Here is a 14,202-nt window from a genome sequence, read left to right on the forward strand (position 1 = left end):
AATAAAATTATTTTATTTCACAATTTAATCATTGATTGTGAATTTGATGGAAACATAGCTCGATTGCTTGTGATTATATCACTGAAGGTGCAACTTAATTGTTTATTTGATTATATCAGAGAAAGTCAGCCAGATATGTCGCGTGAAAAACGCTCATGAAAAATTCAGGCTTTTCCCTTAATATAGTCCGGTTTAGACTGTTCGCTGCTCATTCGCGTTTCGTGTAATTATGCTTATATAAATCTCGAATAATATCGCCTACATACTCGGTATTTTCTGGCTTGCCTACTGAATAATATAACGCACAGCGATAATAAATTTTTATAATCGTAACTTATAATTAAAATCTTGATACACATGTTGTGTACAGCGAAGTAAAGGTACTTTCGTGCATTATACAGTTCCATCTTTAATTAAGAAAAAAAAGGAGTCAGAAATATACCGCTTTTTATTTGATATTTCCGCAAACTCATTCTTGAGATTTGCTGTTTCGCGATTCTTCTCTCTCGTTGGTTCGCAAAGACTGCGAGCTTTTTTCGCAAATTTACGATTCTCGTTATTAAACGAAGATTGGTCGCTCGACATCGAGGGGGCAGTTCTTTAAAGCGGCAGTTTCGGTCATCAGTATGCACTTTTCTTTTTTTCACATTGCTTTGCGCTATTTTCCGACCGTTCATTTCAAGAGAGACGATAGAAAAATTTGCACGAAAATCGTTGATTCGCCAGCACAGACACGTCCCCACGTTCCCTTTTGTTGTTCCCAATTTTTGTAGCGCGCAGAGATAATCAGTAGCCCGATTCTATCAAGTTCCACGCCGTCCCTTAATCAATTTGATCCAGACAACGAACACGTTCCTCTACGTGGCTCGTACATCAACTGTGTACAGGGCGTTTCAATGGTAAAGCTTGTCCTGGCGCAAATTTTCAAAGGAATAGACAGTTTGCAATCGTATAAATGTTTATATTCATTGACGTATTTTACAATTATAAATTGAGCTTTATTAAATTGTATGTACAATTATGTATAATTATTTTTTTCATTTATTATCTGCTTTGTATTTTATTCTATTTGCTTGCAAATTGTAATTATTTTTATCGTTAGGAAATTTGCTTTAGAATGTTAATAAATATTATACTGATATTTTCATTTTATTTTACATTTTTCATTTTGCACACATAAAAATTTAGACAATATCTTGAATTTTATTTTCGCGATACTTAAAACATAAAATCAATTTTGTGACAAGAACGCCACCAGGAATATCAAATTTTAAGATATCTAAAATAATTCAAAGTTCTTAAATATACATTTTGTGTAAAATACCATTCACTTTTACTCATTCTCTACTCTGTTACGTATATCTTTGTCGAGATGAAAATTGAACGATGCACCGGAGAGAGTTAACTCCGTCTACAAGAATTCAAATTACTTCATCAAACGCCGTGGCGGCGGCCGCAGTTACTGGGGCTACCTGTACGCAAGGTGATCGTGTAATCCGGCGCTTGCATGCGGTGCATGTACGAGTGGTGCATGTCGTCCGCGAGCGAGTGAGCGAGCGAGCGATCTTGCCCGCGTGTTTACGCTCGCAAGTGTGTACGGGCGTGTTAGGGTGCAAGCGCGCTCGCGTTTCCGCGTGTTAGTGCATCGCATGCCCCGTGCATGCCCCGCAATGTACGACACGTTCTAATGTGACTGTGTACACGTACGTTCATGTACAGGCTACATAAGCGCGGTTTATGAGCGCGTACAAGGCGCGCGAGTGTATGGATATACGCCGCCCCGCCGCGTGTATCCGTGATTTAAAAATATAATATATTCAACGGCTGACCGCCGTTGTGCACCGTTTAGCTATCCGACCATAGTAGTCTCTCGTAAAGCTCTCCACTCTTTCGCTCCGGCCGTCCCTTTCCTTTCCCGCCGCTTTCTGTGTCCCTCCGCTCCTCGTCGCTTCATCTCATATTTCTCTCCGTTGCTCGACTCCCGCGCCCTGCTCTTCCCGCGTGTTCTTGTATTTTCTGGACGGTTTCTTTTTTTTCTTTTTCTTTTTCTTTTTTTTTTTTTTTTTGAACCACTGTATCTTGCCGCTTCCGCTTTTAAACCGCGTCAAAGGGAGTTTTTAACCGCGACACTTTGGACCGGGGCAGCGCGTAATACACGTAAATACACCTAATTTGTCATTTTTTTTCGTGCGCCGACAAAAGTCGCGTCCCCTTGCGCGCGTCGGGAAAATTTATCTCTCATCATATGCGAGTGTTGGAAAATTAAGCTTCCTTGTGATACCGTCTTGTCACGGATGAATACAAGAGGATAAGTGCAACCGACGTTGACTTTTATAAAACCGTAAAGTTAATCGCATGCCTTTATGAAGTCTATATTTTATTCGAAGAAATAATAAAAATTCTTTCTCCAATTTGGTTATTTCAGAATTTCAGAATTAAGACGAGAGAAATAATTAATGCCAATTTTATCGAATTTACGATTAGTCCATGAAATTACGTAAAACATTACCTCCGCGCATAAATAAGTAACCGACAAGTTTTTGAAGTTCTATTGCTTCGGGCTGACACGCGAAATCTCGATTGTGTTTCGTGACGTAGCTCGTCGAAAGCTAAAACAGAGCTAAATCGGATCTCGATGGTGCGATATTGTCGAAACTTTGCGGGTTGTGCTCGCATACTCGTGTAACTGTTAGTAGCAGGCAGAATTTCTTTACTACACCAAAAATATAGCCGATCATTATCTCGTCCTTGTCTTTGTACATACCCCGATAATCGTCAATTGCAAATTGTGGAATACATATATTTGTTAATATTACGCATCCACTTTACTTGCTCTTGTAGAGTATATACTTTATTTGTGAATTAGAATTCTTTTTTACGTTAAGTGCGAGAAATAATTCTATATAAAATGATGAATAAACGCAGTCAATTTTTGTGCGAATAAAAAATCCAGGCATAGTTCAAGCAGAATTAATCTACTTCTGCTTATTAGCTGGACTTCAGGTTCATCGCGTTATAGTCTGGGTTATTTATTTACAAGCAAGTAGCTCATTGGCGACCACGCCCGGCGATGTTGTGGTGGAAGAAGACGAGCTGGAGAAACGCCTGGCGTGCTAGTGGCTTAATTGCTCAGGGATTCCAGCTTGTTATGGCCGGTGTCTCAGGTACGTTTACATAGTCCGTTACAGCGCGGTTTCGCTAACCCAGTTCGCGACTTAGTTCCTCGGCCATTTACCACGCGGAATCGAAATTTCCACGCGCTGTAGGAATCTTAAAGCGATCGTGGCTCTCCTCGTTTCGCCGTTGCAATTTACTCGATCATTCCATCGGCGAGGATCGATGATTATACGCGTCTCGCACGTCATCGAGTACTTTAGCGAGGATGGAATAGTCACGCAATACACAATCAACGTTAAAAGCCAGCCTCGTGGTAATAATACATCTAGAAAGAAATATCGTAAAAATATTTCCACTCTGACTTATATGAAAAATGGTCATTGTATTATAATGATATTCATCTCAAATGGTTTTTTCAGAGTAATATATCAAATTGTGATTAATGCAGAGTCAATATTATCGCTGTTTTAGTTAGAAAAATAATATATCCGAGTATAATTCAGGTAAACATGATAAAAAATAATTTTGATGTATATCTTGAAAATGCTACCTTTGTATTATAATTATATTTATATATATGAAAAAGGCTTATCGAGCCATCGCTGGTTGTTAGTGCGAAAATTTTTAATGTTTTGTATAGAAACTTGATTCGTCTGCATTGAGACATTAAAATGTACACTGATCTGATTCGATCTCAGATTTGATCTCAATTTTCGAATCTGAGATCAGTGTACATTTTAATGTCTCAATGCAGACGAATTAAGTTTTTATACGAAACATTAAAAATTTTCGCACTATCAACCAGCGATGGCTCGATAAGCCTTTTTCATATTGATATGAGTTATCACACGAGCCTATTTTTCATATGGAATTTCTCTTATATTGATAATTATATTCGCTTACATCACATTTAATTTCGCAAAGTTATTTTAGCTCGCTTGCCCGAACGTTTTCTTTTTTTTATTTCACCTTTTCTCGCTTAGCACTTTGTACCGCTGACATTTAACAGGCAAACTCGCGATGAATCCGTGGCCTCGGCTGCTACACCCCGTAAGCTCATACTGTCTCGTGGAAATTTCTTGATGTGCACCAACGGTGAGTCTATCTTCGGGGTGTAATTCGCGGACGTCAACGGAATACCAATGTCGCCGCCATCGTTCTCTATCGTCGTCCTCGTCGTTCTCCATTCTCTCCGTGAGTGGTCATAAAAGTTTAGAGGGAAGCCCGTTCCGGGGTGGCAAGAGAGATGGGCGGAGGGAGATGGAATGGGAATCTAGCGAGGTAGGAAAAAAGATGGATAGCTCGTAGATGGTCTACTTTATTGCGGCATCGGACATTATATAGCTTATGAAGGCGAGATGATAGAATGGGAGCTTCAGTTGAATCCGAGAGAGAAGGAGAGGAAGATGGAGAGCTTTCGCTCGTGAATGAATGATCAATCGTCCCGCATATTGATTGGGGCGGTGCGAGAGGGTTGAAATGAATTTTTATACACTGATCGCTTGTCGTTCACTCATTGTTGAACGATAAAACAGAGCAAATTCACCGAGCACGCATACAGAGTTAATTGGACATGGTTATGTAATGGGATACCGATCGTTATTGTTAAAACTTTTGTCTCCGTGTTGTAAAATTTACGCTGTTTTGGTTAGAAACGGAAAAAGGGATTTATTTTGAAAATATGTTTCAAGACCGACGGTAATTCAGTGATAAGCTGTGATACATATATTACGCGCATTTTTTACGCAATATCTGTGTTAATTTTAAAACTTTTTTCTATCGCGTTGCAAATTACAAAGTTGCGTATCTCAATGTAACCTTGTTGTTTCTTGCACTATTTTATTGTTTATATGTATTATCACGATATTACTGCATCATTGTTTATGCGATTGCGATTGCAATCTTTAATACGAAACTCCGGAGGCTGCTTCTTTTTACATTTGAATTGTAAATTTCGCGCGGTCGCGTGCGTGGAATGATAAATACTATCCTTCGTTCCGTAGCCAGTTCCTCAGGGATCCGTACGTGACTCAGTCCGGAGAATAGCTCACTGCTTCTTGCGAAACGGCGGATTGAGCTTTTCGATGCTTTTTCCCATCCCGAGAAGGATAACCACGAGAGATAACTACGAACGAGCAGTGAATTAAATCGAAGTCAATATTTCCCTTGAATTATGAAAGAACCGCGAAAGAGATACCGAGCGCGAGATCTTGTAGACAGGCGAGTCAAGTTGCTTCGTCCTTAATTTGAGAAATAATTCACTATAAATTTTGTCGAATGGTGCTGTCAATAAATTTTCATCGAAATTGCAATATCTGAGTGTTCAATTCAATTCGCACGATTTTCTGAAAGAAAATCAGGTAATAATCTTACTTATATCGAAAAGCAATATAAGTAGATGTGAGGTCTAATGAAGAAACAGTTTAATTAATTGTACGAGCAGGATTTCTCGGCAGAAATAGGCTTGATACGCGAAATTAAAAACTTGATTTGTGTTTGTAATATTTAAATCTCGAAAATGACGACTTCATTATTTGTTAATGTTCGCCAATAATTCAAATGCGCTTATTCGATTTTTACACACGCGTATCGCGTCCGTGTGATACATGTATGACTATTACAGGTCGTTAATTACCGCTAATGATCTCGAAATCCAATAAGCCTGATGCGCGTTATTAACTTTACAGTGATAATTTATATTCCATTACATTTGCGTCATTTATCGTGCGCGAAATCGTAAATAAGCTTCCACTTTCCATCGATTACTGTCCACCGAGATTTTTATCGACGAACAACGCCGCTTATTCTCCAATAGATATTAACATTGTCACCGGCAGCGTATTTCGTTATCGGGGCGCCAATTCATTTCCGCACGTCGCCGAATCTTCAACCTCATTGGTCCTCGAATGAGGACTTTTCTGTTCCGCGCGCGAGTCGGCCACCGGATCGGAGCTTTCCGATACGGAATCCCGGAGCGAAGGATAAAAGAGGAAAAGAAGGATCTAAGAAGACAGTAGGGGCGAAAAAGGTGGGCGGCAGGGGGCGAACGAACGACCAGTGGATCAAACCGAATCCAATAACTCCCGTGGGATTACAACTCTGGCCCACGGGAACCGATCGTATCCCGGAGAGATGGCGAGCGTGAGGCGTGGGAAGGACGCGAAGAGGTGAGGGTGGCTTGGGGGGAGGGGGGAGGGGGGGGAGGAAGTTTAGAAAGGTGGCTTGTCTGGATGAAGGAGGTGGAGGCAGCTTTGGCAGCTTTCTTCTACGCGGCACAACGGAGGACGACGATATTTTGTTGAGCTCGATCCGAATGTACAGGACGGCGCGAACTGCATTTGTATCAGCTGACATAACGGGTGAACCGGGAAGACACCGCTTGGCTTTCGCGAGAAACAAAGAGGGTGAGGAGGAAAGAGAGAGAGGGAGCGAGGAGAGAGAAAATCCGCGAGCACGATACGCCACTCGGACACGTAGCCAATATTAATCCGTCGCGGCGGTCGCAATAATTGCTGGCCGCTTTTTATATATCGGACACAAGACCGGCTCCCTCGGGCGCGGGCAATCGAATCGCGTGGGACAAACGGCAAACGGCCGAGCGACCTCTCCGCTAAATGATAAGAAAATACGCCGTTCAATCACGAGCTTGTCAGGTTCAACGGGTTTCCGTGACGCGCCTCGCCAAGCATTCCCGGCAAATTGAATTTCTCGAGGCGTTCGCCGCGCCGCGGCGAATCTTGTTCATGGCGAATCGCGCGCGCGAGCGAGCGGGCGAGCGAGCGAGCAAGTGTCCGTGTGTACGCGGCGCTTACACGCGAACAGCGGTGAGCGTGCGAAACGACTTAGCCGGTTTCAGCCAGCAACGATAGCTACGAACGGTGTAACTTATAAGTCGTTCGCGGGATTTTGACAAATCGTCCGAGCCCGACCAGTTCTCGATTTTCTCCCGTTTTTCTTTTTTTTTTTCTTTCTTTCTTCTCACTTCGCTCCTTTCTCCATCCCACATCCCGCCACTTCGTTCCTTCTTTCCCAGCCGATCCAGCCGGCTACCAGTGCCGGCGCACTAAATCCTCGTGCCACGCCGCGCGAAAACTTTTTCTCCACGAAGTTGGAGTTTTCCCGGGTTTATCGGCGGTGCGGGTAGTTTTTACTTGGCAACTCTTTTTTACTCTCCGTCTCTATCCTCCCCCCCCCCCCCCCTCAGGCCCCGGCGCCGCTCTATTCTACCTTCGTTCCTTTCTCCGTCGGCGGTTCGCTCCTAGTCGTCTCTACGTGGATCGGATAAAACCCTACGGCCACGCAAATCAAGCGGAACGAGCGGCTGCGTCGGTCGTCCGATCAGCCGAGAGCCTCGGCGATCGATACGATATCGCGAAAGGAGTTCCCCGTGCGATGATAAAGTTCGCCGAGTTATGCTAATCTGATAGCTGAACAATTGCTTCATTAATATCCAGCCTCGGAATGATAACATAGACCCGTATTCGTACCTCACGGCGCTAAACGCGGCCGCCCGGTCTTCGGTCAGAGATAACATTGCGAATGAATTTCATGTACTAACTCGGACGACCGTGTTTAATGCTAAATGCGACGATACGCTTCTATCGTGTCTGACCGTCGTATGCCGCGCGGGTGCCTCGAAGAGTATATTTTACAAAGTCGTATAACAATATAGCTTAGTTATTTTCCGCGACCGAGTCTACTATTACGGTAAAGTTCTATATCGGGGCAATTTCGACGTGAGATCGCGAAAGGATGCTCTTATCGTTGAAACGGGCAAAAAGGCGCATCGCGCGTTTTCAATAACACGAGACGGGCAAGTTTCTTCGCGAGACACATCGCAAAAATGGAGGAGCGCGCGTTACGGAGAACGAGAAAGGATTGTACTCACTGACTAAGGTGAGGAAGGGCGTGCTGGTCTGCACAAAATGGGGCGGGCTGCATGCTTCTTCCGGTCTAGGTACTACATTTCCCGTTTGCAGCTCGATCACGTGGCCGTCTCTTCGGTAGAATGTCATGCACCTAAAACCACTCCGGCTGGAAAAAGAGGAGCGCAAAAATCTATAAAAAACGGTGCATTGTCGGGGCGACATATTCCGTCGCTTTAATCGCATTCGCCGTATCCGAGTAGATAAGCGGTACGCTATAGAATTACGGAGTATCGCCGCGATTTTGTGAATGTAAATCGATTTTCCTTTAAGCTTTCTTCACATGACATGCCTTTTGTAGTTTTAATAATAATTGACATTTTTGTGACGCGTCTTTCATATCCGACGTTTCTAAGATAAAAGAATAAATATCAATTTTCTGCGCACCCCTTTGTCTTCCCAATTGAAATTCGTGAGAGAAATAACTTGTGAATAAGTCATAACGTTATCAATACAAATTTTGCAAATTCAATGATTGTAATAAGCCGCGTAGAAAAATGCAAGGATTTTAGAAACGAAACTCACCAGCCAATGGTGAAGTGCGCCACTAGCATTGTCATCGTCATGGTCTGCGCGACGTTCGCTTGCTTTATACTGTTGCAGAGGATCTTCACATCCTGATCCTCCGATCCGGGCACGTATAAGTCGAGCCCGTTCTCGAAGCTCGGCGTAGACATGTTCGATCTTGCGACGTGCAGGGAGGCGTTTCGCGGATGAAACGTGTAGGATCTGCCGAGGTCCAGGGTGTGCCAGGTCAGTCCGCCGCTCGAATGTCCGGTTAGCCAATTTGGAAATCGACATTCGCCCGGGGAGGAGACTGAAATCGAAAGCGTCACATCCTGATTAACGACGTATCCGATTAAAAGTAGGAAGTAGTCGTCTTATTAATATTATTCAGCGACGAAATCGTTTCAGAACCATATTTTTCTCGAATGAATAAATACGTATCGGATAAAAAAGCAGCCTCCCGATGTCTGAAATATTTTCCAGGATGCTTTTATCGCTCTTGATGCACCCATGAGCGTATACAGAGGAAAATAAACTCCGGGAGCGAATATCCACTTATGCCGAATCGCCTTTACCGAAGTGCTCGGTCGAAGAAATTTATTTACATTCAAATGCGCGACCCCTTCCGCGACTGCAAAAAACTGCAATTAAATTTTCTCGTTAGTTTTGCGACCGAGCTCGAATTTCCTCGTTAACCGGCGAGTTCTATCGGCTGTTGGGTCAAAGGCGGGACCTCTCTTCGCGCAACTATCGTAAAACGTACGATTCTCCGGACGGCCGTTACGCGTCCCACCACGTATACGAGAGCTCGGCGAGCCCGTAAAGGCCGCAGGATCTCTCGACGACAGCGACGTCGACGGTGGCCTACATCGGACCGACCGGCCGATGCGGCACTGTCAAAAATTTCGCAGGCTCCGCGCCGGCTCACCGTAAAGTCCTTCGCGTCGCAGAATGACAGTCGATAAACCGTCGACGTATCCGATAGCGAGGCGAAATCGTCTCGGGATATCGCGCGGTCCACCGAGTACGCCTATCTATCCTCCTCTCCCTTTCTCTCCCTCCGTTGCCCGCTTTCATCTCTTCCGCAGCAGCGATACACCGATCAACTCCCGGCGTGATACGCTCGTCGGCGCGACGCTTCCGGTTGCGGATGTAAAATCGGAGCGTCACAAAAGGTCACTTCGATTCGTGTCGAGTGGTCCACGGCGCAAAAGAGAACGGTACGAGGGCGGAAGGTCGACCGAGTGGGTTAACGGAGCGCGCGGCGGCATTCTCGGGGCTGGTTTTATGACACATAAAAGCATTGTTGCACACTGTGCAGCAAAGCATGGAAATAATTCAACGACCCGTCCCGATAAGTTCATTCGCGATGCTTACGATCGAGATACAAATTCCGCGATCGTAAAAGAAGAACGAAAAGTCGAATTTCGCTCGTCTTTTAAAGTAGAAACTGCTATTTCTGTCATGTGAGCTTATATGATTTCGTTATATTGTATTATAAATAATATCATTCATAAAAAATATTGATTTATAGATTTGTGCCAATTTATTTCTTGCTTTTTATTTTATTTCTTGATATTTATGTATTTTTTTGATATAAAAAATAAATTATTATCCGCGCGTAATCTATTCATTTTTAGCAACACGCGCGACGTGATGTGGAATTTTCAAATTGCGGATCGCGTAAAAGAAAACAAAAGGCACAGTATCGCGCAATATCGCATGTACCGGTGACCTATATCACCTATATTCTCAGTGAAACGCGTCATTTAAATTTGCATAGAATGATTTATACTGCAAATACAGATTACGTAATTGTCCCAGTTTCACCCTTTTTACATTAATTGCAGAAAACGATGAAATATAAATAATAGTATGCTGTGTGTCTCTTGAAAATATAATATAAATGGCGAAACATGGCGCAATAATAACGCTCTATATTTGCGCCAGCATTTCTACTGTTTTAGAATCTTGTTCTTTTGCTGTCACGTTATTTGTTTTTGCGCTGTCGACTAACTTGTCTCTCAACGATAAAATCGTATTTTTCATATTGCGCCAAGCTATCGACCGATTTATTCGTTTAAAGTCATATTAGTTAAAAAAAAAAAAAAAATAGACGTTAAAACCGTTTGCATTCAATGCTATTCTTTCGAAAATTAAGTTTCCAAAATTGGCATTAAAATTGTGTTAGCCCAACGGGAGGCTTTATACACCGCTGAATGAATTTAACTGCTCCGAATCGGGCTACGTGCAATTTTGAGCGAATTACAAGTAATTGTAATGCAGATAAAGCGACGGTAATTCGGTGGAATACGCGTGATGTCATGATTATGAATTTATATAGGAATTAATAATTGAGTGGATGTATGCGTGTACACGGGGAATTATGTCGATTTCGACATGTGCGCATATTACATTTATACCGTTACTGGCAATCGTGTTTGACAAACGTTCTGCATTTGTATTATCCGCAATATTTTTTGATGTAACCGAATTGGGTTAAAGCAATTTGGCTGGACTGATAATACGAGATGGAATACAGAGAAATACAAATTGCATAATCGGGTAAAAACCGAATGGGTAACACGTTTCTTTCGGTCCTCTCTAACCTTTTCGATATTTTTTATTTTCTTGATATTTTACATCTGTCGCTCCTATATTTACCTTTTTTTAAACAATTTTTACATAATTTGTACACACGTAAACTTTTTTACAGTTATTTTATATACGATATTATTTATTTTTAAAAGCCGAAACATTATCAATATTTGCTGTTTTTTATTTTCCTTTTTCTTTCAGTGCGTTTTTATTTTACACAATTAGTTAACAATTCACGTGATAATAATTAAAAATTGTATAATTTTTTGAATAATTCTATTTATGAAACATTATAAATGTTGAAGAATAACAACCGTTAGGGATAATGCGGGACAATATTTTTGTTTCTCTTTAGGCTTTTTATTTTAAGCTTTGCTTACATTTTATACATGAAAGCTTGGAAAAATCGACACCCCTTTCTCGCAGTCTTTCCGGCAACCATCCGAAATAACGTTATTCTCGAAATTTTACGATCGAGTAATTGGCGCAATTTGTCCTTCCGTTCGCCTAACTACTTGACTCACTCCCCGACCATACGCTCCGAGTATCTCAACACAGTCTCGCAGTTTTCCCCCAGATATTTACTTTAGCGAAGTGGAGATGCCGGACTAATTGAACAAACTTCGGATCTCGACCGAGGCTGCGGACGCGGTTAATAGGAGCTCGCGAATGTCGGAAGATGAGGGCGAGATACCTACGCGAACTAGTCGAAGTGGGACAAAAGGAGTACGGGCTGAGGCTGAAGGGTAAAAGCCGGGAAAGGTTCAATGTTAATCCATTTTTCCGCATCCTTTCGCCTGGTTACCCTTCCGCCTTTACCTCGCGCTTTTTCCTAGACGCGGATCGTAATATTAACGACGGCGAAGCTTACAAGCACCCGCCCCACCTAGGGCTTGTCTCAGCCTCCGTTCTTAAGCCACCACTCTTTCCCCGCTCGCTCGTTTCCTCCTCTTCTTTTCTTCGGCGCGAGTTTTATGCGCGTGTCGGTGACTCCCACTCGACTTAAAACGATTTGCCGAAGAAAGTGGCAATTGGAGAGGCGCGCGATGAGCGCTGCAAAGAGGCAAGAAAGGAAGATGACTGGAGGCAGCGGAGATGGCGCGACGGGATCGTGAAAATCCAGCGGAGTGAAATCCGTTAACGAAGTTTGTCGTGAGACTGTGCGGAGCGAGATACGGGTTTGCAAACTCGGAAGACGGTAACGGCGAACGAGAGACGGAGAGACCGGGCGGATGGATGGGCCCAAGGCGGGAAAAAGAGAACATGGGCGCGGAAAAGTCGTGTAAATATTCCCTTCTTGCTCGCCGGCGCGTGTTGACACGTTCGATTAACGCGTTGCTCGCAAAAGCGCAGTTACGTCACGCGGGAAAACGGAGAGGACAAAGCGGTTTCGCGATTTATCATCGGGACGCGGACTTACAGCAAGGGATGCTCTATTATCGCTGCACGTGAGCTTTATCATGCAAATAATAGCATCAGTAGTGTTACCATCCATCTCCTTTAATTTATTCTCACACTTTGCATTTTATTCGCGGTTGTTTGGTGCCTCCGGGGGGCCTGTATTTTTCCATCAGATATTATATAAACTATTACTCGCGTGACGTACGGAGCTTGTATGAGACGTACGGAGCGTAGATATATAGAAAACGTTTGAATTGTAGATAATGTTTCTAGAAGAAATATTATTTGAAGCAGGATATCATGTAATATCACGCTACGGTATTTCGACGAAATGCATGATTCAAGTAATTCGGTCAGATAATTCAAAATATACACAAATTACACGCTTGCCTAATTTCCTTTTTTTAATTGAATAAATTTGCAGCGCGATCGACCGCGTCGCGCGTTCATATAGCATGGGAAAACGTCAGCTCGCGTAATGCAGCTATAGTGCGCGACCGAGGTGCAATGTATGAGATTGGTTGTTACGCAACAACAACAATAGAGAGAATCGATCATTTTTCGGAGGATTCTGGCGATCTGCCGGATAGGAAACGGCTATGTGTTAACGCTTGCTCGACCGTACGTATCCGATTTTAGCGATCACGCCTGAGATATAAGCGGCGACGGTAGTCCGAGCGTCCTGTTTATCGCCCCGACCGCTTTTGTCCTCGTTCGATAATTTCGGCGGATATCGCGATAACATCGCGGCCGCGATTCATTACGGCCGTGTATCCGCGCGCCGACCCTCCGGATGTAGCGGCGAAATTAAGAAAACACGAGATATTTACGACTGCGAAATACATCCGTGTATACATTTCGGATCAAAGGACCTGCGGGACGCCGGGAGCATCGCGAGATGCCGTTTAATCCAACGTTATTTATCCGTCGGCGCGGGGAATTTGCCGCGTTCTGAAAATCACGAGACGGAAAAACGCGCAGTTGAACGAAAGGCGTGGTCGGCTCGATCGGCAGGGCAAATCGCGCGCCGGCCGAAAGCCCGATTTCATCGCCCGAGAATTTCATATTTTTCCTTTCGCGATGATATTTATCAAGTATAATGCGCGAGCGTGAAGCTCCAGTAATTATATATGAATCCATTAACCAGGCGAAATGGGATTGCGAGCGTCGAGATGAAAAGCGAGTAAAGACGGAAATGCGCGCGCGGCGTCGGGGCGCCTTGTCCCTTCTCTCTTATTCCGCTAGACGTCGTGCAAACGGATTTTTCTTATTCATGGAATGAAAAACCCGTACGTTGATTAGCAATTCTTTAAAGTATACATTTACATTACACCGCGCGGCATGACAGTGGCATTCTAGCTCACATTTTGCAAGTTATAATTTAATATTGTTGAGTGCCGCCGCGCGCGAGGTATTTCTACTCAAGATGTTGCGCGGATGACACGATCGTTGCGCAAATAACATTAGAGATGCACCGTCGTCCGCGGCGACGAGCGCCGGGTGCGCTCGCGCGCGCTCGTACGGCTCGTAAAATATTTCAAAAATCCGGCCAGCTAGAAAATAACGATAAATTGAAACGTCCGCGTCCCGATGGGAATCCTCGTCAAGCACGTATTTACACTGTAATAATTAAAATCTACGAGAGAACTGTACA

At 43.6% G+C, this 14,202-nt stretch overlaps 2 protein-coding genes across 15 annotated transcripts in view; one reads left to right on the forward strand and one right to left on the reverse strand.

Annotated features, from left to right (window-relative positions):
- The window catches only part of LOC105671809 (very long chain fatty acid elongase AAEL008004-like), a 334,136-nt gene that overhangs the window by 72,851 nt on the left and 247,083 nt on the right, over positions 1 to 14,202 (forward strand). The gene's annotated exons all lie outside the window — the stretch shown is intronic.
- Positions 1 to 14,202, reverse strand: part of LOC105671805 (uncharacterized) — a 252,615-nt gene that overhangs the window by 47,614 nt on the left and 190,799 nt on the right. For both annotated transcript variants that reach the window (XM_067356984.1, XM_012366255.2), the window contains 2 exons: positions 8,568 to 8,859; positions 8,006 to 8,151 (listed from right to left, as the gene is read on the reverse strand). In XM_067356984.1, coding sequence (XP_067213085.1) covers positions 8,006 to 8,151; positions 8,568 to 8,859 — 438 coding nt within the window. The remainder of the gene's footprint in view (positions 1 to 8,005; positions 8,152 to 8,567; positions 8,860 to 14,202) is intronic.

This window comes from Linepithema humile, chromosome 6 (assembly GCF_040581485.1).
Source record: "Linepithema humile isolate Giens D197 chromosome 6, Lhum_UNIL_v1.0, whole genome shotgun sequence".
NCBI classification, from domain to species: domain Eukaryota; kingdom Metazoa; phylum Arthropoda; class Insecta; order Hymenoptera; family Formicidae; genus Linepithema; species Linepithema humile.